This window comes from Terrapene carolina, unplaced genomic scaffold (assembly GCF_002925995.2).
Source record: "Terrapene carolina triunguis isolate 2854851 unplaced genomic scaffold, T_m_triunguis-2.0 Scaffold234, whole genome shotgun sequence".
NCBI classification, from domain to species: domain Eukaryota; kingdom Metazoa; phylum Chordata; order Testudines; family Emydidae; genus Terrapene; species Terrapene triunguis.
The window spans coordinates 17,451,343-17,476,592 of NW_020664585.1; the positions used below are offsets into that span (position 1 = coordinate 17,451,343).

The window sequence follows — 25,250 nt, forward strand, 5'->3', positions numbered from 1 at the left end:
GACTGCCTTCTGAAGAAGAGAACTTGTTGACCACCACTAGCTTTCATCACAGGAAAAATTAGGATGCCTACCTGCAAAATGGGGGCAATATTTAGCATACCAATCCTCACAAGGGTTCTGTGAGCAATAATCAGTGTTCAAAGTTCTTTTGGGATTCTCAGGCGGAAACTGTTAGTCCATACCCTTGAGTTCTTAAAATAGCTTATTCTGTTAGTAAACTGGCATACAGTTCATCTTCATTACATGTAGTGCAAACTCCCTTCCTGTAATGGTTTGTATGTATTATTCATAGTTGCAATGAACCTAGTTACTAATACTTTAAGCACATTCAGAGAGGACAGATAAACCTTTTTTGCCCCTGTTAATGTTCAGCTTTACAAGTTCATGCAAGCATATGGCTATGAGTGCTCTTTAATTGTACCATGATAATTTTAAATGCAGATATTTTGCAACTACTGAACAAAGTTCCTAATTTTATACACAATGTTATTCCAATTTCAAGCTCTGATGATTATATTAAACAGAGATTTGCTTTGGATTGAATACCTTTATATATTTAACACTACATTCCTTAATATTCAAATTTTTTTAAAGAGTTGAGCTATTAAATATATTGCAAATATCTAATCTATATTGATCTCAGTTGAGCAAGTAAGTTTCAGTTAGACAAGTAATATTTATAACCCAAGAAGTTTTATAACGCAATTTTTAAAAACAGACTTTCCCCCTTTTATAACCTTTACTTTCACTTCTTGTTTAAAAGCCTAGCCTTAGGGCACCCTTCTGACAATGTACTGAGCAAAAGCATGCACAGCTCCACATGCGGAGCCGACAGAATGCATCCTCACTACTAAGCTGGGCCTCTGACGGGTACCCCGTTCCTCATTAACTCCTGCTCAAGAAGGAAAAGTCTTCCTCTGTACAGGATGGGCCTACTACTAAAACTTAGCTCCTTCTACCACCAGCAGCGGCAGCATGTTCACTCACCCATTTCTACTCCTCACGTGTTTCTTATGGAGCAGAATTGGAACAAGTGAGAGCATGTTGCAGCTGCCACTGGGAAGGAAGCCAATTCCTGGCAGTGGTCTCACCCATAGAGAAGGCTGTTTCCTCACACAACCAGAGATAAACTGCCTAGTCTGTCAGCACCCTCAGTCCTCCTTCCCCAGCTTCTTCTTCACCTCACCTTGCCGCCCAGCCCAGCATGGATCCTTAGGGAAGATGGTGTGGGAAGAATATTCACCCCCCACAGGGAGTTTTGCAGCCTGACAGTTAAGAAGTTATATACATACACAATCTACAAAACTACAGGTGACACACACTGTTCTAAACTCCCAATCAGCCTGTCATTTATTTAAATAATTATACAGAAAACTAAATAAACGGCTGATTGGGAGTTTAGAGCAAGATTTGTTTTATCTGTAGCCTAGTGTTACCTTGGCAACAAGACTCCAAGGGCATGTCCAGTGATAAGAAACTCACTGAAATATAGAATGACACTGTTAATAACTATGATAGGAAAACAGAAAATAATTCCAGCTGGTCAAGCCAATCTTAGAAAAAAATGGAAATTGATCTTTAACAAATACATTCATCCTTTTGATTCAGTCTGCATCTAACTCAATCTTAGGTATCTCTGCAACACTGACATTTAGGCCAACTTTCACTGTAAAAAGATTAAACTTAAGACTTTGCTTGTAAGAAAAAAATAATACTGTATTCTACCCATTGTACCACACAGAGTTGTTTCATGGATTTGCTACAAAAGTTACTCAAAATTTTTAATTTAGATTTGTCAGCCATTTTACACTTATTCAAAATATTTTATTTTCTAGTATTAGTTGGTTTCATTGCATAAAAGGAGCTAGTTTTTATTATTTGTCTGCATACATATTTTCTCCTCAAAGAGTAATGAATGGAAGATGACAAAAGTGTCATGGAAAAAAATATTTCACACTTCTGAAAGAGTCTTTGCAAACTTTCTATCTAAAATTGAATAAAGTTTTGTTATATCACTGAATGTGCTTTTTTGTCCACAACCCTAAATGTCTAATGTTAATGTTAATTTCCCACTTGTTCACGTTGAAGTTTTATCTTCAAAGTTGATATGAAGGATTATACTACTTAAACCATTTTATAAGCATTGCTTTGTAGAATCAGTGCCTGCTTTAGAAGAAAGGAATGTCTGAAAATGTTTGTATTTAAGATAAATTTGTATAATTTAAATGGACTTCAGTTTATAAGACATCAACCACAGTGTTCACTTAAAGTTTTTAAAATGCGAACTTAATAGGCTATTTTTAGAGATAGCTATTAAGCGGTCCTTTACGCTCGTTTGTGAACTTTGAAATTAAATACTGTAGTTTTGCATTCAGAAAGAAATTGACTAACTAATGCTAAACTATATAGTTTACATTAATCTATCCTGTTTAGATTTTACCTTTAAAAAGTAAAAGGAATTGTTGCTGTGAGAGATTAAGTGTATTCATAATAAAAAATTCTTTTTTTACCCATCCCTTATATAAAGCTGTTGGGAAAGGACAGGGAAGAGAGGAACAGACAGCAGCACAGAAAAGTTGGCAAATTCATATTTAGAGAAGAAAGTTTAAAGTTCACCTTTAGATATTTACATTTGTTTCCAGAATAATGCAAAAACTTTCAAGACTATTTCATAAATATATCTGGAGCATAATTTTCAAAGGTGCCAAGCACTCACAGTTCATTAGCTTCAAGAAGAGCAACAGGTGCTCAGCACCTGTGAAACAGGATCTAATTGTGTAACTATAGAGCAAAAATAAAACGGACTAAAGATAAAAACATTAGCAGTCTAGTATTAAATAGCAACTTTTAATATAGTATATTTAGTATTAGCACCAGTCACTTCTCCAGAACAACAGAGCACCATCAAAGCTGATGTTTTTATTGCAAATATGAAAGTATAAAAACAAAAATATTCTAGAACTGGAGCACTGGTTATTTGATACAGTTCTGCTTTTTCCTCTCTTTGAAACTGAGATCTATGCATGCCACGTGGAAATACTAATAGGTGTATCAATAACTCTGAAAACAGAGCTGTTGAAGAGTACTAGCTTCTAAAAAAATCTCAGGCTTGAGGCTCCAGTTGTTATTCCAATTACATATACATATTACATAGCCATAGGAACACACATCTCACATAACTTTACTTTTCCCCCAGAGGATACAAAATCAAAAAAATTAGAATTCAGCATATTTTAATCATCTATTGATGTGTGTAATTATTGCAGCTCCTCCTTCCACCATCCTCGGCATAGGTTACTGAAAGCCAATAGTATATAAACTGGATTTTGTAATTACAGTGAAAAATGTATACTTAACATTTACCAGCACTTACTGGAGGAAAAAACCACTAGAAACATGAGAGTACTTAAAATTCAGACTACGTTCAAACCCCGTACTTTTTTAAGAGGAGTGATTATATTTTTTGAATTTCTAAAATGTAAGTGTGTTTGAGGAGAAAAAAAAGTTCCCTTTTAATCACACAATCATGAAGTATGTAAGATTTTCTGCCCTGCAGCAGTAAAGTTTTCAATACTGAGCCAGCACAAACATGAATGCACATTCCACGGGCCCTCCTGAGCATATCTATTAATTCAAACATTTGTCTTTGTGCAATTTTGCATTACTACAAATACAAATTACCATGCACTACTTGAAGTAATACAATAACTATTTACATTTTAATAAGATAAGGGCCAAGGATTTATTTTAACTCTTTCATCCTACAAGGAGTCCAACTAGGGCCAATGTTTCTCACTACACTGGTAGCTCTACCCCAGAGAAGATTTCTAGTCTTTGGGTATTCAGCAGTCCACTCATCTTCTGCTATCTCAGGGTGAAACAGGAACTTTGGCTGCAATGATGGCAGCAAAGGAAATCCGTAGCACACAGACCTTCAAAGTAACTGCAAAGCAGATCTGGCCCCTTCTGTGGCAGTCCTAATCTGGCCCCACTTGTCCCATACAACTTTCAGGCCTCAGAAGTCAGGAACATGCCCAGAAGAAAAGCCCTTCTCCCCAGACAAGCAGCCTATCCTATAAAGAAGTACCAGAGGCTGAGCAAAGTGATCAAGAAGAGAGTATCCTCAGATTTGGAGAGAGAGAGGAATGGAGAAACAAGTACACCTCTACCTCGATATAACGCTGTCCTCGGGAGCCAAAAAAATCTTACAGTGTTATAGGTGAAACCACGTTATATTGAACTTGCTTTGATCCACCAGAGTGTGCAGCGCCCCCACTCCCCCCACGCCCGGAGCACTGCTTTACCACGTTATATCCAAATTCGTGTTATATCAGGTCGCGTTATATCGGGGTAGAGGTGTATTCACACTTTGCTCCTGACTTAACCCTGACTCAGTTGCCCTCCTGAATTCTGACCTGGAGTTTAGGAGAGAATGACCAGACCCTTCTCACCCCTCTTCCAAGCTCCAAAACGACTGTGATTTTAGGCAGGTAGTGGGGCCTACTACTCCCACAGCAGTGTTTGTCAAGCATCCCCCATAACCTCTGCACCAGGTGTCACAGTCAGACTGAGTAGGAAGAGACCTGCCTCTTGAGGCATTAGGGTAGTTGGTCTCAGCTGTCAAATTCTGGGCATGCCTCTCTGCTTTCCCCAGAGACAGCTCAGATCTGAAAGTTGGCGCAGTCTTTTGCCATAAGGCATCCCATGGTTCTACAAAATTAAGAGGAAGAAGGAATATATGACTCAGTAGAAGATTCCTCTCCTACCTCCAGAGTAGTCAGGGTCTTTGCCAAAGACAATTTAGGCACCTTTGAGGAAAAGGTGTCTTCTACCCTGGATTTGTCTGGACAAAACAGTACTAGCTGACAATGGCTAGGTAGGTGGCAAGCCATAACTGATGTTCACTGTGCTAAGATATGGTTGTTTTACTGTTACCTTGTCCCTCACCTGTCCTGCCCTCAGTTTCTTTCATCCACTTATGGCATCCAGTTGTCACCTACTGTAAGATACTTGCCAGGGTGAATGTGAAGCTTTCCCTGGCAAATGTGGAGCGTAGGAGTTACCATGCTGGATCAGACAAGTGGCCTATGTATTCAAATATTTTATCTCCAACAGTGACCAGTATCAGCTTCTTCAGAGGAAGAAACTCTACAGCAGGCTGTTATGTGATAACCTGCCCCCAGGGAGAGTTATTGCCGATAATTAGAGATTGGGTTACTCCCCAAAGCTTGAGGGCTTATATCCCTTCCAAAGATCTCTTTTTAATATTTACTCTTACAACAGCAATAGCTAGAGTTATCTATAAAAATGTCTAATCCTTTAAAAAGAAATCCCGCTAAGCTCTTGGCCTCAATTATTTCTTGAAGCAAGGAATTCCAGTCTGATCGTGCATTATGTGCAACAGTATTTCCTTTTATCAGTTTTGAATTTGCCACTTTCTAATTTCATTGATGCCCACCTGTTCCTATACAGGGAGAAAGGGTAAATAGAAGTTCCCAGATAAACCTTCTCTATACCATTCATTATTTTGTATCCTTTTAGCATGTCCCCTCGTCTCCTCAAGAACAGTACCAATATTTTTTACTCTCTTCACATGAGTTTTCCCATACCTCTAATTCTTCTTGTTGTTCATCTCTAAACCCCCTCAATTTCTGAAACATCCTTTTTGAGGTGGGGTGACCAGAACTGAACACAGTATTCCAGGTGATTTACCCGAATTGTAGAACAGCATTATAATATTTTTGTATTATTCTTAGTCCCATTCTTTATACGTTCTAACATTTTGTTCATTTTATTGATTACTGATGCATGATTCCTGTTTTTCCTCCGAGCTGATGCACATAATTCAGAACCCACTAAGGTGAGCAGTTCAAATAGTTTCCCCCCAATGGGCATTACCCTGAATTTCTCAACTTTGACTATCATCTGCCATTATGTTGACCATTCACCTAGCTCTGTTAGGTCCTTCTGAAGTTCCACAGTATTCTCCCAATCTGGACTAGCCTAAATAATCTGCAATTTTTGCCACCTCACTGGTCATCCCTTTTTCCAGATCATTAAACACCAATTCTAGTATAGAAACTTCTGACACCCTTCTGCTGACATTGTCTCATGATAAAACTGACCAATTATCCTTACTCCGTTTTCGATCTCTTAGGCAGTTTCTGATTCATTATTGTATATTGTCTTTCACACCATGTCTACTTAGTTGCTTTACCCTCTTGTGAGGGATTTTATTAAAACCCCTTTGAAAGTCCATATAAGTTGGGTCAGTAAGTTGTCTTTTATCCACTATTTTATTGTCCTGTTCAAAGAAGTCTAAGAATTCTAGATTCAGGAGGCAAGGTTTTCCTTTACAGATGCTGTGCTTGTTGGGCTCCATCAGAGCTGGCTCTTCTAGCTGTTATAATTCTATTTATGATTATTTTAACCAATTTATCAAGTACAGAAGAAAAGCATACTGGTCTAATTCCTCAGACTGCCCCTAGCACTTTTTAAAAATAGAAGTGCAATACTGGCCACCATCCGAGATAGCAGTTCATTTCAATGAGAAGTCATTTTTACTAGCAGCTCAAGCATTTACTTCTTAAATTCCTTCTTAACATTGGGTGTTTGGGACCAGGTGACTCGTTGCTTTCAGTTTATTTGTTCCAGAAACTCCTTTTTTCATCTCAATCTCTGAATGTGCCTTATCACTGCTACCAGAAAAGAGAGTTACATCACCTCACCATTCTTTTATGAAGACTGATGCAAAGAAATCAGTTAGCTTCTCTAGAATGTTTGCCTTTCTTAGTTGATCTCCTTTCTCCAGGAAACCTATCAAATTCTCATGCAAACTTCCAGCATCATACATAAATAATTTCTTATTTGTTTCTATACCTTTAGCAATTTGCTATTAAAATTCCATCTTTACTCTCCCAAGTTCCTTCTTACTTTTTGCCTGCTGTAGCTTATACTCCTTTTAATTGACTTCATTAGGCTTTCCATTTTCTGAAGGATATCTGGCTTTAACTTTCTGAACCTTTCCATTTAGTCATACTGATTTACTTATTGTTTCCTGATTCCCTTTCTTGTTTAGAGGTTTACATGCCTTCTGACACTATTACTGTTTCCTTAGAGTAGTATCTATGCCAAACCTAAGGATTTCAACGTCTTTACATTTGATTTTAGGGCCTTTTGCCTAGCTTCCTCTTTTTTAAGTCCCCTTTATGAAGTTAAACATAACCATACTATATTTCATCCCTCAATGAAAGCCGATCAGTTTCTGCAGAAATTAAGCTTCCATTTAAAACAAATGAAATTAAGTTTCTAACCATTACGGTTGTGAAGACAACCTTCCAAATGTGAAATGCAGTGCTGACTTCCTCAGTCTGCAGAAAGATTGTTCCAGTCCTCTGCTGCTTTTCTTAGATCGGCCAAATAGCAGCAAAGTGATATCAAGACACTGATCAGTTTCATAACAGTGATTCCATACTCTTGGAAAAGCTGCATAGGAAAGCTGTGAGCAGAATCAAGGGCAGGCACTGGAGTTACTTGCAGGATGACCACACACTTCAAAAAGGTTAGAGTAGTAGAGCTCTTCACCTCTTGCACAATCCCCATCATCTTTTCTATCTACCTTCAGCTAGCAGGCAAAGTTCTTCAGCTGATATGTCTACTAAACTTTTCAAGCCCAACTGTAACATCTCCTTGGGGTAGCATTTTGGAGCTTCCAAAAGAAAAAGGGGACAAAATTAATTTGTATATTCTATTTTATTTAGGTCTCATAACTGAATTGTGCTATTTAAAATCCAAGAAAGTCTTACTATAGCAATTTTTAAAATTAATTATATAATTACACAATCTTTTTATATTTATGTGTAAAAATATTCACAGCAATTCAGTACAAAATGACATTATAGCACAAGTATACGTGTTCTGTGAATAATGAAAAAATTCCATTCAGTAATTTAATTTACAAGAGTACTTGGGCTTTCCCCTCACCCCATTATCATTATCGCAGAGTAAGAGGCCAGACATCAGTGAGTGCAGCTTAAGAATGAGTCTGCCATATTCACACCAACAAGAAAGAAAACCGTGTATTACTGAATTAACTGCCACTAATCTTCCACCTGCAAAAATCAAGAATGTCTACAGTATTTAAAATGTATCTCTCAGCATTCATCTTTGGCAGAAAACTTATTTCCTTTTACTATATATTTCACTGTTTCAAAGCAGTCACATATGCAGAGACATTCAAAATACAATATTTAAGAAATGTTTTACTGTGTCATGTGGTACATTCAGGGCTGTTAAATTCCAGAGAAGACTGAGTACTGCAAATCAGCATGCCCAATCTACTTCATGGCGCTTAATTCAGGATACTACATCAGTATCTGCCATAAAGGGAGCTATTTACCCTCCAACTAAGCAGGAAGCAAGGTGCTGCAATGACAGCTGCTAATTTAGAGAAAAGGGAAAACTGGGAGATGAACTAATTACATATTATACACTGCAAATCTAATTGCAAGTTGCCAGTACTTAAAATATACCCACAAAAAAAACCCCAGATGAATTACTTTACCATGCAACAGAGATTCTAACTCAATTCTATTTACTTTACCAGCAACAAAGTATTTTTCAATATTTTGTGAAAAATATCAAAATAAGTAGACTGAACTTAACAAATTCCAGAAAAAGCATTATTTGTATATGATTTAGGTACTACTGAACAGCTGAGTTTAGAAACCTGAGTAAGTTTTTTATTTGTTTCCAAATGAACAAGAAGATAATCTTAAGCTATCATGGAAAATTCTAAAACGTGACTATCTGAAATCTGCTAAAAGAAAGTTCTAGTAATGTCCTATTACAAGCTATACCTTCACACACAAATAATTTTGTCTGCCGTTGAAGTGCAGCAAGCTCTAAGGAGGAACCAGCAACTGTTTTATGACACTGCCTCTAGATCAGTAGGAACAGCATAGTAGAGCACTACAATCATCTATTGCACAAAACCATCCATGCTCTTATTCTTTAGGAGCCTCCTCTCTCCGCATCAGCCTCACAGGCCACCATTATTAACCAGCAACTTGAGACAGAAATAAGAGGGGAGGACACTGGAATGTTGTAGACAGATGTACAAACATGGAATATGAATAACTGAAACAGAACATTCTTATGCCAGAACCGCAAGGAACAAGATGTCTTGCTTCTCCATTACAGCATCCACAAAATCTTGACAAAAGAAACTATTCCATGTGATTAGTCTGATTAACTCCAATTGTCTTCACCAGGTCCAAGTTGAAAGTATCTCACAGCAAGGGGCTTTGAATATATCTCAGAAACAAGAACAATTTGTTTAAGGACAGTCTCTCCACAGCTGGGAAGCGATGTCAAAGGAAAGGGAAACAAAAACAAACCACTTTCCATCCCGTACTATCATCCAACTTTGAAATTGTGGAGGCACTAAAGTCCACCCAGACATATGAGTTAGAGATATAGCCTGCTAGGCCAGAGAAAGCCAGTGAAGAACGTTTGAACTTATTACCGGGGGGAATAATTATGGCCTCCCTAGGGGAGATAAAGTTTCCAGTGAATAAACATGCTTTCATCTGGCATGTACTCAAAGAACTTTTCTTTGATATTAGTGTTCTTGCCAATTATCACCAAAGATCTGACCTACTCTTTCTGGAAGTGGTCACTGAAAAAGTGATGGCAGACCAAATCCAACAGATCTTAATCTTCCAAGCTTTTAGATCCTATACAGGCTTTAGATCTGGCCACAGCACAGAAACAGCATCAGTTTTAGTGGCAAACAACAGGCTTCTTTACACATCCTACTAGATCTTTCAGCTGCTTTTTATTGATGGGATTTTCAAAAGGGCCTAAGTGATGCAGGAACACAAGTCATGCTGACTTACAATGAGACTTACCCACCTATGTCACTTAGACATTTGGAAGGATTAGATTTTTATTGGTAAGTGTTTCACCATACAAAAACAAACTGATGAAAAAAATATTTCCATCGATGATAATAGAAATTTACAGATTGGCGAAGTAAGAAAAATGCTGCTTGAGAACTTAGGAGTTTGAATTAAGGATACTTAGTTTGTATATTTTGACATGTGACGTTAATGTGTGTTTTAATAGTTATAAAGCTTTAATTTTTTGAATCTCAGTGTCTACCATAATTTCCTGCAACTGTAAAAATTTGAATTGATATAAATAAACAAACATTGATATCAACCATTGAAATTACAAAAAACACCCCCCCCCCAAACAACAAAACAACAAAAACAAAATCAACCTCACAAATTCTGCCAAGCCTACCTTTATCATTGAACATGAGATTCACTGACGACCATGAGACTGTCGGGGGGGGAGGGGGGGCACGGGGGAGGAGACAAAGGACAGAACAGCTTTAAAAGTTGTTCCATTCATTCCTTACAGAAAAATCCCAGCGACTGCTGAGCGGAAAACTGGCCTTCCTGCCTGCAGGCTGCAGGTTATGATGTACCTCAAGAATCAGTCTTGAAACCTCCTTTCTTCAATGCTTGTATATAACTAGAGATTGAGAGATGTAAGAGGATCAATATGCTGATGGCTCAGCTCTATATCTTCTTTTCACCTCAACCACACTAAGTGGTTCCCTTGCTCTTTGGATGTCAGAGATAGAAACCTGAATGAAAGACAGTTGGCTTATGCTCACCTTGGATAATAGAAGTGAAGCTGAGCAGAAGAGGAAGCATTTTGAGAATTTGAGGTCCATGACTATTCTCTTAAATACGGCCCTACACTACTACTGAGAGTAGCTGTATCTTAGGCCTGGTCTACACTTACCCCCCAATTCGAACTAAGGTACGCAACTTCAGCTACGTGAATAACGTAGCTGAAGTCGACATACCTTAGTTCGAACTTACCGCAGTTCAGACGCGGTCCACACGCGGCAGGCAGGCTCCCCCGTCGACTCCGCGGTACTCCTCTCGTTGAGCTGGAGTACCGCAGTTGACGGCAAGCACTTCCTGGTTCGATTTATCGCGTCCAGACCAGACGCGATAAATCGAACCCGGAACTTCGATTGCCAGCCGTCGAACTACCGCGGTAGTGTAGACCTGGCCTTAGAGAGAGATTCCTGGCTGCTACTAGACTGTAAACCTATGCAGTGACTAAAACACACTAAATATCAGCCCAAACCCCCAAAACATACTCTATTGTCAGAAGTTGTATTCACACATTCTTTCACGCCCATTATCTTTAGGCCAGAATACTGCAATGAACCCAGAGATAATCTTGACTATCACTCAGAAGCTTCAGCTAACAGAGCACATTACCATCTTCTACAACAACATCTACAAATCTTAATCTTTCCTATATCTAGCCACAATAACTTTGACTACACCACTTTAGTTATAAGTTTCACCTCTATCAAACAAGATCTGGAGGCAGGTAATTCTCAATAGAAAGCCCTTGACCCTGGGATTCAGTCCAGTAAAAGATACACCCGAGCCTGAACTTGACCTCATTTAGAAGAAGGTGATAGATACACGCATCTAATTTTTCCAACAGGTGTAGTTTCTGCACTCTCCTCCCATTTGACCTACTGGCTAGGTTTTCCCAAGCTTACTGTAGATTATATGGGAATGCAAGGTAGCATACCTTACATAGTCTTTTGGGAGTTTTTTTATTTTTTAAATCTAAAACTCAAGCTGTTCCCAGAACTATAATGGTATTTCAGAAATAGCAAATACTAATACCCAAACTACACAACTGCTAGGTTTTAACAAAGCTGTCTACAACATACATGTTGGGTTCTGTCTTTGTAATACAACCTGCACCAGCAAACATCTTCCAATTTTAGTTATACTAACATCAGCAATATCCATTAAGTGCATATGTTAAAGTTGCTGTATGACTTGATAAGCAAAAAGACAAAATGCTTGCAAATTGGACCACGGAATGTAAAAAAAGGTCAAGTATATACTGAGAAAGTTACCTATCAATAGTTAACAAATAAACTTGCATTGAAATTGATTTTTAAAATAACCAGAAAAATAAATATCCCAGAACTGCAGAAACCAAAAAGCATTTGATTAAACATCTTTGGCTTGCTGTGATACTGGAGAAACAGAAATGACAGCATGTCTTTGCTTAAGAAAAGTCAGGAATTGGGAACAAGGGTGTGTGGGCCACATCTTGCAAAGTGCACTTTGTTGGCTGACCCATAAGGCAGCTCACTGATATAAAAAAAACTACACAAGGCTCACTTGGGCAAAGGTAATTAGTGCATTGCCAGCTATAAGAGGAAGACAGAGGTAATAATGGTACAGGATAACAAATAGAAGGGCCACAGTGGAAGAGTAAAAATGGAATTCACAGTAAAAGTCTCAATTTCTCATTCAAAATAAGCTACAGAAGAAAAGGGTGTGTGAAATATAACCAACAAGTTCTGTATCCGTTATATGTTACCTAGGTTTTGCTTGACTATCAGTTACTCTCTTTGGGGTGGAATCTGGTCTATTTAGATGGCAACCTCTTCGGAAGAGGGTGTACTTTTCACTCTGTATTGATACAGCACTGAGAGCAATGAAACACCAATACTGATTGGGGCCTCTAGTCACTCCCATAAAACAAATAATAAACTTCCATTCTTGACAAATAAAACAATAGACTACTACTCCTCACTCGTGGCTTTCATATAAATTCTAAGTTGAAATTGCCTGGGACTGTAACGGCCATCTACTACATTTCAGGTATAGTTCAAGTTTGAGTTGATGTGAGTAGAGAATAAAACTTTTTTTTTTTAAAACAAAAACCTTGTTTCTCCATTTTCTTTAACTGAGTAGCTTTGAAGGAACAATGCTGCTATAAATAACACTATAACCATTTACTAGCACAATCTTTTTAGATAAGTTATTTTAAATATCCTCCATTCAAATATGTTTGATATAAAGACACCTTTCAATGCCAATATTCAATAACAAGTATTTTCTAGTTAAAGACAGCAACATCCAACTTTAATGCCGACCTGCAAGATGTAGTGACAAAGAATTTTATGAAAATAATCAATGAATTCTAGTTGCAACAAAGCACAGTCGAAGAATCCGAGACTGCGCACCAGTATACAAGTGTCATTATGTGCTAAATTGATAAGACGCTATTTTCCAATTGACATTAAAATTATACTCCTACTCAAATAAGTAGGAGGTATGAATTCTTTCTATACAAGCTTCACTTCCTCACCTTGAAAAAAGGCACAATGGTCTACAGCAGCAGGATAGCCTGTGGCCCTCATGGGCAAGTGTATTCAGAAAATGTATATTTGATTATGAAACAAGAACATATTCCCTGAGCTGCACTCCTGACTTTTAAACTCAAGAGCTTGAACTGTTCTCTTACTGTGGACAGGTGGAAGGGAGTGCTACTTTCCACCACCTCTCCTGCAGCATTAGGGGGCAGCGCTGATGTGGGTAGAGTGTGCTGGTGTGGATAAAGATAGCTACTGTCCCTTCCCTGCTACACCTACCTTAGCAGCTCCCCACTGTCCATCTGCTGCAACACAGGGGAGAGAGGACAGTAGTTCTCGTAGAAACTTTGCCTGCTTCCCTGCCAGGCTGAGGGAACTCCAGGGACAACAGAATTTGTCCTCATATTTCTAGAATGGCACATACTGGTAAATGTTATACTCTACTGCTCTTGAAATGGTCTGTAAGAACAGAGTACCACTTCAATTTTCTTGTTTGATTTGTTTTTTGCTGTTTCATATCTAAAAGGTCCAAAATCAAAGATAATATTGCAAACGAATACGGTGTGCAAATTACCAAAGTGCAACAATTAACTAAAATTCTATATAATAAATTCCCAGGACTGTAACTCTCAAACAACCTTGAGTAAATTAGTCATACATACTCATGATTGTTACCATTAATTAGTTCAATTAACATACATGGAAGTGTTTTATGTCCATTTTTCCCTCGTTGCCATACATGCCCTTCATCTTAAACAAAAAACAACCCCAGTTAATGGTCCTTTTAAATTTTAATAAAGGGACACTGTCAATGTAAGTCACACTTCTGTCTGACTCTTTTTACCTAAGTTTACTGTAAATGAAAGTTTTACTGAAAATCTTTCCTAGTTTATATAAATGATTGTCAAATGTACAATGTTTCACTGTTACCCACATAGGCCCTGATCCTGCAAGCACCTAGACACTCTGGTGAAGACAGATCATTGTAACGTATCTTTTTTTAATTTCTGAATATGAACTACACATTATCCACTTTGTCAATGGGAACTGACAAGATAATCATTTAACTGAATGTTTAACATTTTTTTTTTTTAATTTTTGGAAAGGAATGTTTAGTGGCAATGCGTGTAGGGTTCTGTGTTTTATTTTTTGGAAGCCCTCTACATCCCATCAAAATTTACCCCAGCATCTGTGTGCACGAAGTATTGCCACAACCACAAATATTTTATGTCAGTTAAAATATAAATGTTTGTAATTGAAAATAAAAGATAAATATTTAAAAGAATGACCAAATCCCATATCTGTTGGTTCCAATAGCTTGGGAACAGCATGTTGTGATTGCAACTGCTATGTATATCTTTGAGTCGCTGATACCATATAGTCTAAGTACCGTATAAACTGTTGGAACAACTATTAAGTTGAATGTTTAAAACATTATCAACAATCTCAGTTTAGAACAAATGTTTCCTATTAATCCCACTAGAATTGACCCACTGGGAAATTTTATGTGAAGAATTGTCATACATTTAATTTAAAACATCCATCCTCTTTCTTGCAGAAGTTGATTCATAAAGGGATTTAAGATTAGAGAGACCACTTTCTAAGATTTATATTAGAAGTATTTTCTCTAAAAAGATGAAAATGGATTGATACTAGTATATTTTTCCTTTTATGACGGTGTGAAGCTTTAAGTCAACTTAGGCTCTGTCTACACTAGCACTTTTGTGCTTCTGTCTCTCACCTGACATAGCCACCACCGTTCATTGGGGGTGGTTTAATTATGCTGGCGGGACAGCTCTCTCCCACCGGCACAGAGTGGCTACACAGAAGACCTTACAGTGGCGCAGATGTGCTGCTGTAAGATCCGTAGTGTAGACAGTGTCTGTAGAGTGACAGATGATGTCCATCCTGTTCAGCCAGAGGGTCAAACTAATCTCAAAACAGTCAAGGGGCCACAATCAATTGTTTAGGATACACCTTCTATCCTGTGTGCTATGTAGGTGGCACAAAGGGAACAGAAAACTCCTGCAAGTTTTCCTGCTGAGTATTCCCTCAGCATGGAGGAATACGCAGAGGAAGGAGAGCAAACCCCATGGGGCCACAGTGGGGGAGCGGTGGGAGTGTTTCTAGTTATCTCCAAGTAGTTTATAGTCAGCAGGCATGAGTGAGGCAGCCCCTAGTCTCCTTTAGCCTGTGCCAGGATCAGGGCAAAGAATCAGGGAGCTGTAACTGGTGACTAGTTTTCAGCTTTCTTCCCCGGTTGACTGTCGGGGAGGAGAACCATCCTTTGGTAAACATTTCCCCTATGCTCAGGCTGAGCCAGTCAAGCTCCAGTCCTGTTCTCCGATAGCACAATCTGAACATGAATCAAACAGGCAAAAGGACAGAATCTAGCCCTTGGAGACAATTGGAACAGAATGTGTTATGTTGGCAAAAATATAACCTTTGAAAATTAGAGTTTAAATTTAGGGGCATAAGATTAAGACACAGGTTCCTCTAAAATTACCCCTCAAATCAATACATAATTTATCCTCCTTTACTCTCTAAAATATAGGTGTGCTTTTTCAATAAAATATTATTTGACATATAGCTCTAATAACTCTGTTTTTACTCAAAATCCTGACCTGGCTATGGATGATTGAGTTAAAGGAAAGAATTTAACTATTATCTCTAGAGTTTTTCATACTAGAGAAAGTTTGAACGTGAGAACATTTATACAAGCAGCTTACTTGACCAGTATTTTCCTTTCTTTCCTTAACTATTGTTACAGATTTTTACTGATTAAGGCTTCGCTTCTGAACATACTCAACTCTCTGCTTGACCCAGCTGTGAAGTCATAGTCCTTTGTTTACAATATCACTGTCTTGTCATGGAAGGTTAAACTGACTGTTGCTTCAATTTAACTTTGCTACAGGATCAAATAAAAGACTAACATGGGCCATGAGAGAGTGCTGGTTTAATTGAACTCACAGCTTGGATAATTTACAAATATAATAAGAGAGGTTATGAAAAACACCAGGTAGCTTTCACAACTCTCCAGTCCTTTACATTTCCGCATTATGAAGCCATGACACTATATATATACTGATATATATGATCTCTCAAATGTTATATATTAACTTAGTCTAGAGTCACAAAACTTTAGTACCATAGCTTTATAATTTTTTCAATGAGCTAAAATTAGTAAATCTACTTCTGAAGCTTGCAAAAAAAATAAAAAAATCTGACATCTTCTCCCCACCCCCATGAAAATGCCTCCACACTATAAGAATTGCACACACAGCTTTCCAAGCAAAGCAAGGCAAAGCATGAAACATCAAGTGTCAATCTGCATAATGAATATACTTCTAGTTGCTTGTAAGTAATCTTATGTAATCATAGTAGTTTGTGTCCTACATGCTAACAAACATTAGTTGCTATGACATCTCACTAGGACACATGCAATCCAACACTTTCCTTATCAAATATGCAATACAAATTTATAATGTTTGTTTCATGTCCTTTCACACTTGAGACTGTATTGAACAACAGCAATTAAGAAATTAATACCTGATACAGTGAATGTTTTAACTTCTTAACTCCATAAGGGGAATACAGAAGCTCAACAAACCATAGTGCATTTGGATCAGTAGGGTTTAACATTTTTATTTTAGTCCAAAAACACCTGTCATTAATTGTAGATAAAATATATTAATATGTTGAGTTTTAAGATAAAAAGGCTACCTTATACAGACATTGTTTGAGGTGAAATGGAAAACTTATAGTTTTATCTCAAGCCACTAACCAGAGACCAAGTTGAGGGGGGAAAATAGTGATATGCTCCCTAGTCCTGCCCACAAACCACACCCCCATTCACCTATGAAGCCAAAATAGGACGTTATTACCAGTAGACTGCGTACCCTTCGTAACATTTCTTCCAGCCTTTGATCAGTAGTGAAATAGATAAGTTTGAAGCTAAATTAAATGTCACCATTCCCACTTACATAAATGGGGCAGTATACACCTTTTAGAAGTACTATTTCAGGCTATCTTCAACCTCAGACATATGTCAAGTCTATCTATACCAAGGGTATTTGTACCAGTGCAGCTACACTGGTGCAAAACCCTCAGTGTCGATGTGCTGAACAGGTGTAAAACTAGGCTTGCACTGGTGAGGCTTATTCTGGTTTCTGAGGTAAACTGCACTAACACAAACCTCGTATTAAAATCTGTACAGTGCATCCACCTTGATGATTTACATCAGTATAGCTGCATTGGTACAAATAATTTGTACAAAAAATTGGTACAAGTATAAACAGGACCTCAAATCACATTTTGAGAGTTATCACCACATCTAAAAGGGCTAATGTCACAATCCAGTAAAAGCACTTAAGCATATGATTAACTCCTTGGTGAATCCAGGCCTAAATGAAAGCTTAAATTCTGGAGTACAAGGTGACTGCCTCTCATGGAGCCATCAAAAGTCAGCACAATTCAACCCCTGAATTAAAGGTTATAGCTGTAAAAAAAATGTTTTGAACAAATACATAACTAAAAGTGATAAACCATATTTATTTCAAAACATACCTTGTCTTTTAAAAATGAAATGTCATAGAAAGACAAAGTGCATTCCGAAGGAAAATCAGCATAGGGTTTGGAGGAAAGTTATGCTGTTTCATTTGCAGACTTGAAATCAATTCAGGAGGTAAATTTCTTTAATCCATTTTACAGATGGAAAGACAGACAAATAGGATAAATGATTTAAGCAAGGTCACAGAGCAAGGCAGAGATACTCTTGTATTCTAGCCCCTGAACCATGCTGCCACCCACATACATGCATCAGCTCATCCCAATCTCACTACACTAGTAGGAGATAAACACCTTAACTTGCTCAGATACATCTGTGCATTTCCCATCATTCTTATAGCCTGATTAAGACAGACAATGTCAAATAGTTGAGCGCACACATTCACATTGCATACATGTTTGTGTTTTAATGGGTTTCACTGGAAGTCTCTGTGATACAAAACAGTTTCAACAAAGAAAAATTTCACCAATATATGAGGTTTACTAGGCTAGACAAAGTGACTTGCCATTACTGGAGGGAAGGGGTGGCAAATCACAACCAAAGAAGAGAGAATTGGGGGTAATAATTCCTATATACCGAGAGTCTCTTTTTTTGTTTACCCAGTGTGGTCCTGGGGCACACAAGGTGAGCCCTAGTGCTTATAATCAGTCATAGTCATGATTTTGGTTACCTTTTCCATTTTAAACACATATCACACACCACCAAGAATGGAAAAAAAAAAAAAAGTTAAACCAACCCAACAGACAGTAAACGGAAAAGAAGAATTAAGCCTAATCAGGACTGGAGAAGGAAGGGGCAGCGACTGGGGCTAGGAGGCAGAGAGGCGGGCAGGGGAAGCAATCGGGGGTAAGAGGCAGCAGCAGGAGGCGGGGCAGGGGCAGCAATCGGAGCGAAGAGGCAGCAGCAGGCAGGGAAGGTGAGCAGGAGGCAGAGATGCTTAGCCCCGGCCCCTGCGGGAGGGCCAGGAGGCTGCGGCCGCGGGCTGTTCCCTAGCCCCCGGAGAGGCTACTGCGGGCCAGGCTCGGCGGGAGGGGTAGGGCGCTGCCCCGGCTCGGCTCGGCTCCCCGGCCGGTACTCACCAGACCATGCCGTAGGCCCCCTCCCCGATGTAGGAGAGGTTGATGTAGCGGGGCCCCACATCGAACACCTGGCCCCGCACCATCTCCGGACCCCCGGAGTTGGCCGAGCCGCCCGCAGCCCCGGCCCCCGATACCGCCGCCATGTTCTGCGTGCCGGGAACCGCTATGGAAGGGGGATGTGGTCGCCTCCGGTGCCCGCGCGGCCGCTGCGCTCAGAGGGACCCGCTGCCGCCCGGTCCCAGGCCCGCTCGCCGCTGCTGTGAGGAGACGGAGGCTGAGGGGGGCGCGCGCGCATAGACGGGAGGGGGAGGAGGACTCGCGCACACAGCAGGAGGAGGAGCGAGGAAACCAGGCGCGAGAAGGACAGGAGGGGCGGGGCTAAGGGGACTGCGGTAACTTCAGAGCCGCAGCAGCACAGAGGGGCGGGGCCGGACAGGTCACGTGGCCGGTGTGCCTGCTGCGCTTGGAAAGCGCTGCTGCAGAGCACCATTAGGAGTCAGGTGACTGAGGCCAGCCTGCCAATGGGCCGGAGCCTGCGCTGCTCTGGGGCGCCACCTTCAGCGCGTCTTGTCAGTGCCCCTGGGCTGCGTCTCCAGAGGGGGCGCCCCAGCACATTGGGGCCTTGAATTCTTCTGAGGCAAATTGGGGTCCCTTGTCAGTGAGTACAGTGTCCGGGATGGTGCATCTCACACAGGGCCTTCAGTTGGCCAGTCCTTGACATGCTTCTTGTATCAGGCAGGGTTAGGGCATTGAGCTGCCCACAATTTGAATAGTAATCCAGGGTACTTGCATCCTGCTTTTCCTGGAAGGGACATAAGTCAGCTCCGACCTTGTCCCATAGTTGGGTGGGGAGCTCATGCGGTAACAGAATTTCTTTCTGCGGCTGATTATCGCATGATCGCCAGATGTCCCACCCTTCTATCAAGGAGCAGAGCTGTGTATTAGTTCTTGGCCAGTAAAGACTCTTGAGCCTATCTAAGATAGCTGTCAGTGCCTAGGTGTGAGGCATGTACGTAAGGAGGTGGGAACAATGGCTCTCTGTCCTTGAAACACGAGTTCAACCTGCAAAATCAGCTCATCTTTAATTTGAAAATATGGTTCTGCACCTAGAGATACTTGGCTTTTGTCTTCTGGCCACGCTGCTAGCATTGCTCTCTTGAGTGCTTGTAGTTAGGTGTCCTTGTCCTGAGCCTCACTGATTCATAGAATCAATCATAGAATCATAGAATATCAGGGTTGGAAGGGACCTCAGGAGGTCATCTAGTCAAAGCAGGGCCAATCCCCAAATCCTTCGCTGTTGAAACTGAGAGATAGTACAGCATGTTCATGGATTCAGTGTCCTGATCCCCTTCCCCCAACCCCCTGATGCTGGATATATATATGCCCTGCTCATAGTGTCAATTAACGCCAGTCGTCATTCCGGACAATATCTGATCTCTGCCTGGTAGTGTTGGAGGCACATCAGCATGCGCTGCCATCTCTTTGGAGCACTAAGAAGGGGCTTTGTCATGAATGTGTCTAGGGGTCTGTGGTCTGATTGCACCATTAGTGGATGACCATAGGAGTACTAATGGAATTGCTCCACTCCAAATACCACAGCCAGTGCTCTTTTTCTATTTGGGAATACCTTTGTTCAGTTTCTGACAGCACTGTGCTGGCATAAGGGACTGGCTGCTTCTGAAAAAGAGCTACACCTGATGCATCACATTGGAATGTCAGTGGCTCTCCTGGCCGGTAGTACTTCAGGACAAGGGAATCCATTATCGTTTGTCTCAGTGTATCAAATGCTTGCTCTTGGGGAACCGTCCAGTCCCACTTAACATCCTGCTTTGTGAGCTGACTTATGGGTTCTGCTACTGCAGCCTGGTGTGGCCAGAACTTGGACAGAACATTTATCATTCTTAAGAAGTGCTGTAACCCTCTCACATCCACTGAAGCTAGCATGTCTCTGACTGCCTTAATCTTATTAGGATCTACTCTCAGTGCTTCTGCTCTGAACTGAGGTCCAATTAATGTCACCTCATGTTATTTGAGTTACAGTTTTTCTTGGTTTAGTTCTTTGTTCTTGTCCCTACATTGCTGTAGAAAAGCTTGTAGTTTTCTGTCATATCTTCACTTGGGTGAATCTTCTCTTGAACACCTCTGGTATTGGGCTTATCCCCATCAGCACTCTGAGCCATCTGTAGTGACCAAATGGTGTTACAAAGGATGAGAGCATGCTGGACTCTTTGTCCAAGCTTATGTGCCAAAACCCATTTCTCACATCAGAGACTGAAAAGTTCTGGCAAGATGTCATCAATTGTGGGCAGTGGATAGTGGCATCTTTTCAGTGCCTGATTCAGTGGTTTTGGGTCTATGCAGATGCATAATTTGCTTGAGGGCTTCTTTACCACTACCATGCTGCTTATGCAGGCTGTACTGGCCTCTACAGCTGCTACAATACCCCTACTCTGCAGATTTTTGAGCCTCTTCCATACTTGATTATGTAGTGCCATTGGAATTGTCCTTTGTGGTAAGCACACAGGTTTCCCTGGGGGGTCTACTTTCAGGAGAAGCATTCCTTTGAGGCACCTGTAGCCTTTGAAAAGATTCCCATATGCATTTAAAATTGTTTCTATTATCCATGGGTCTCTCCTTTTTGCTTCTTGCACCACCGCTATAAAATTCTGACACTGCACCCTGATCAGATCTATGCCTTATACAGTAAGCACCATAGATTCTAAGACTATCCACCACCACAAACTTCAGTTAGTACCATCTGTTATTTTTTGGCTAGTTACTATGAGGTCACATTTTCATAGAATGTCAGGGTTGGAAGAGACCTCAGGAGGTCATCTAGTCCAACCCCCTGCTCAAAGCAGGACCAATCCCCAGACAGATTTTTGCCCCAGATCCTTAAATGGCCCCCTCAAGGATTGAAAACTCACACCCCTGGGTTTAGCAGGCCAGTGCTCAAACCACTGAGCTATCCCTTCCCCCCACACAGGAAAAAAGTAGTTTTTCACCCCAGATGGGACTTGAACCTACAATCTCTGACTTAGAAAGCCATTGCTTTATCCATTAGACCACTAGGGCCCTAAAGTCCAACTATGGGCTGCATTATGCTCTCATTCTACATTATTAGATTGTGCCTGCTGTTTGTAATAGGTGTTTTTGAGGCCAGTTCAACCCAAGGAATCACATTGCAGTAGGCCCTGCTATCCAGTTGAGATTGCACAGGGCATTTCCCTATTAACATTGTTGCATGCATGGAGGTTGGTATTGTCACGTGTTGCTTTTCTGTCCCAACAGCCTGAACCTAGTATTCTCTTGGACGTAAGGAGAGAATCATGATGTCATCGCTGCTGTCTGATGTGCCATCCCCCTCTTGTACAAATCTTTCTGAGACTTTCCCCTGCTCTTGCATGCACTGCTAAAATGATTCAACTTGCAACATTCCTTACAATGCTGTGCTAGTGCAGGGCACTTCTCTGCCTGCTCATGCGGTCTTCCACACTAAATGCATCTCACCATGGGGATGGAACCCTGGTCACCTGCTCCCCTTTGCTGCTGTCTCACTGCATGCACTTCTGGGGCTGTTGTGCCTCCTAGAGCTTTCATCCTTTCTCTTGAGACTGATGTCTTGTGACAGACGTCTAAGCATCTGTCGAACGTGAGATCGTCTTCTCGGAGCAGCCGCTCCTACAGATGGTGTTCCCAATGCCGCAGACTATTCTGTCCCAAATTAGGAAGCCTGTCAACTCCCCTAAAATTGTATGTAGCAGCCAGTGTGCATAAGGCAATAGCAGAGGGGTCTAGCCCATCCCTTCAGACTGGTCTCTAGGAAAAGCCTGTGTCATACCACAGTTTCATTCTGCTTTGGGAAGCAATAGCTCCCCAGGGCTCCCAGGACTGCTGTGAGGCTTGAGGCAGTGGTGCACTTCAGAGTGGTGCATACCTGTCTGCGTTGTTCCCCAGTAAGGTATGATAATAGTTATACTTGACTGTTGTTGTTATCCTCCTGCATGGCCAGGTCTGTCCACCAGCAGTACCACTGGGCTACCTGTGTGTCTGCAAAATCCAGGTTTCTGGGGAACTGCAGATCGAGTTCCTTGGCTCACGCAGCCAGCTGCGGCACTTCAGAGAACTCACAGCTTCAATGCTGCCACCATGTTTCATTTGCAAAGAGTGAAGCTGAATGCAGGGTAAGCTGAACACATGGAACTCTGTGCACTGCTCTGTCCAAGTGGCTGAGTTGCTTCCAGCCCAACTCCACCCATGTACCCTGGTGTCCTATTATTAACAGTCCCTCCAGGGAGCATGGGCCCTCTGACTTCAGCTCCACAATACATCTTCCCTATTTTACATACATTTTAATACAAACCCTAAAACCAAATAATCGATGCCCAGACCCGCTCCCCACCCCTGCATCTCTTCAGCCAGGGCGTGCCAGCACATGGGCGAGTTGGAGTCTCATCTTTACCACAGACTCAGCTGGTTACATAGTCTTTGAGATAGTGTTTCTGACCCACTTTGCCTGGCTTCCTATTGGCATTCCTGCCCTGCCTATTGCTGTCTCTCTCCTCTCCACCTCAAGGGACTCCCTGCTTCTGCCACTGCACTTGTTTTATAATTCTGTCTCTCTCCCACCACTGCCTAAATCGTCTTACCATTGCATATACCAAGTCCAACCCTTCTCCTGTCACCAATTGCCCCAAACCAACTTTCATTCCGACTAGCCAGTATCAGCTCCCCCAAACCAACAGTTATTCTCAGCAGCCACAGCCTCGCTCAACTGCTGCGGAACCTTTGGATTCTAACGTGCCATGCCTCTTCATCGTACAGCAAAACATTCAGCTCCCTGTTTGAATAGCAGTCAAGAGGAAAAGAATATCCCTGTTGCAACTGTACGTACTCTGCTACCCCAGCAGCAATCTAGTGGATCGCCTTCCATGCCAGAATGCACAGCAGGTGTCCCGGTTTCAGATGCAATACAATCCTCCAGTCAGCTTAGTACAGTGAGAAACATTTTGTGTGACTGGAATAATCTAATGATGAAAAGCCTGTGTTTAATACTCATTCAGCCATATGGTTTATTGTATGTGTATTTAAGTGGAACAGTTAACATTGCTTTGTATGAGTTATTTTTTCCTCATATCTAAAACTCTTTGTTTTTCACACTATTTTTTCCCTTCAGAAACCCAGCATTACTTTTCTCAGAAATTTTAGACATCTGTAAATGTGAATGTTTCAGTAAATAAAAATAAGATTTAAAATGTTCCCTTAACAGCTTTAAAAAACAAAATTATGCTTACAGTTCTGAATATATACATAAATAAATCTGTCATCAGCAAGTGTAAAACAAATGCTTATGGAAAAATCTAACACACAACCAGTAATTGCAGTTTTAATGCAAAATTTGATTAAAAACTAGTGTATATCTAATATATTTCCCCCTTCCCTAGGATATGTCAGATCAAAAATGATGCCAATAAGGCAGAGCAATAAGTTGTGGAAAGACAGCCACGCCCCCTGACAGGGTGCAACTATGGGCAGCCTGGACATGTGTCCAAATGCATGTCTAGGCCAATATATATAAATGGGATAATTAGCATTTCATGTGTATATTTATTTTCATTACCTAGTAGTTCATATTGGGTCTTTTCTTTCATGAAGGCCATGACCCTGCAAAGACTTACATATGTGCTTTAAGCACATGGATAGTCCCATGAAGTCAATGGGCCTATTCATGTGCTTTAAGTTAAGTACTTGCCTTAATCTTTGTGGGCTCAGACGTTTAAAGGGGGTACTTATGGCAAAATCTCCATTGGTGCGTGGAAGTAGGAAAAATACCTCCCCGAACAGATGCAATAATATGCTGCAAAAATACCATTAAGAACAGTAAAGCCATACAAAGATGCTGTATTTTTTTAAAAAGACACTAGGAAAAGGTTAATAATTATAATGGTGACGTTAAACATGCTATGGTTTGGACTAACTTTTCCCCCATATCCATGTCACAGCTCATATGGATGGGTTTATCCTAAAAGCTGGGTCTGGAAAGCCTTAACTTTGTCCTGTGTGATATGTGCATTTTAACAGCTCACTTTGTGTTAAGTGCAGTACTATTGAAAGTACCTGTGAGCCCTGGAGATTGAAATTGTCTGCTTAGCCACAGAACAGGTGTAGCTTGAACAGCAACATGCATATGTGCCTGGAAGCATGGAAAGGTAGTTTAATCTCTGTGCTCGTTCAGAACCGTAGCCATCTCTCCTAAGCCTGCCATCACGGTGAAGGAGGTTTTAGTTCCACGGGAGCCAATGGGACAGAGTTTGTCTAAGAGTGTGGTACTTTGGGAGCCCATCAGAATGAGCAGGAACCTCCACACCTTCAGAACGAAATG

The 25,250-nt window shown here is 40.7% G+C and overlaps 1 protein-coding gene across 1 annotated transcript in view; it reads right to left on the reverse strand.

Annotated features, from left to right (window-relative positions):
- The window catches only part of MAPK1 (mitogen-activated protein kinase 1), a 47,061-nt gene extending 27,894 nt beyond the window's left edge, over nucleotides 1-19,167 (reverse strand). Inside the window, exon 1 of the mRNA XM_026656888.2 lies at nucleotides 18,869-19,167. Within this exon, the coding sequence (XP_026512673.1) occupies nucleotides 18,869-19,011 (143 nt within the window). The 5' untranslated portion in view covers nucleotides 19,012-19,167. The remainder of the gene's footprint in view (nucleotides 1-18,868) is intronic.
- Nucleotides 19,168-25,250: the final 6,083 nt, after the last annotated feature.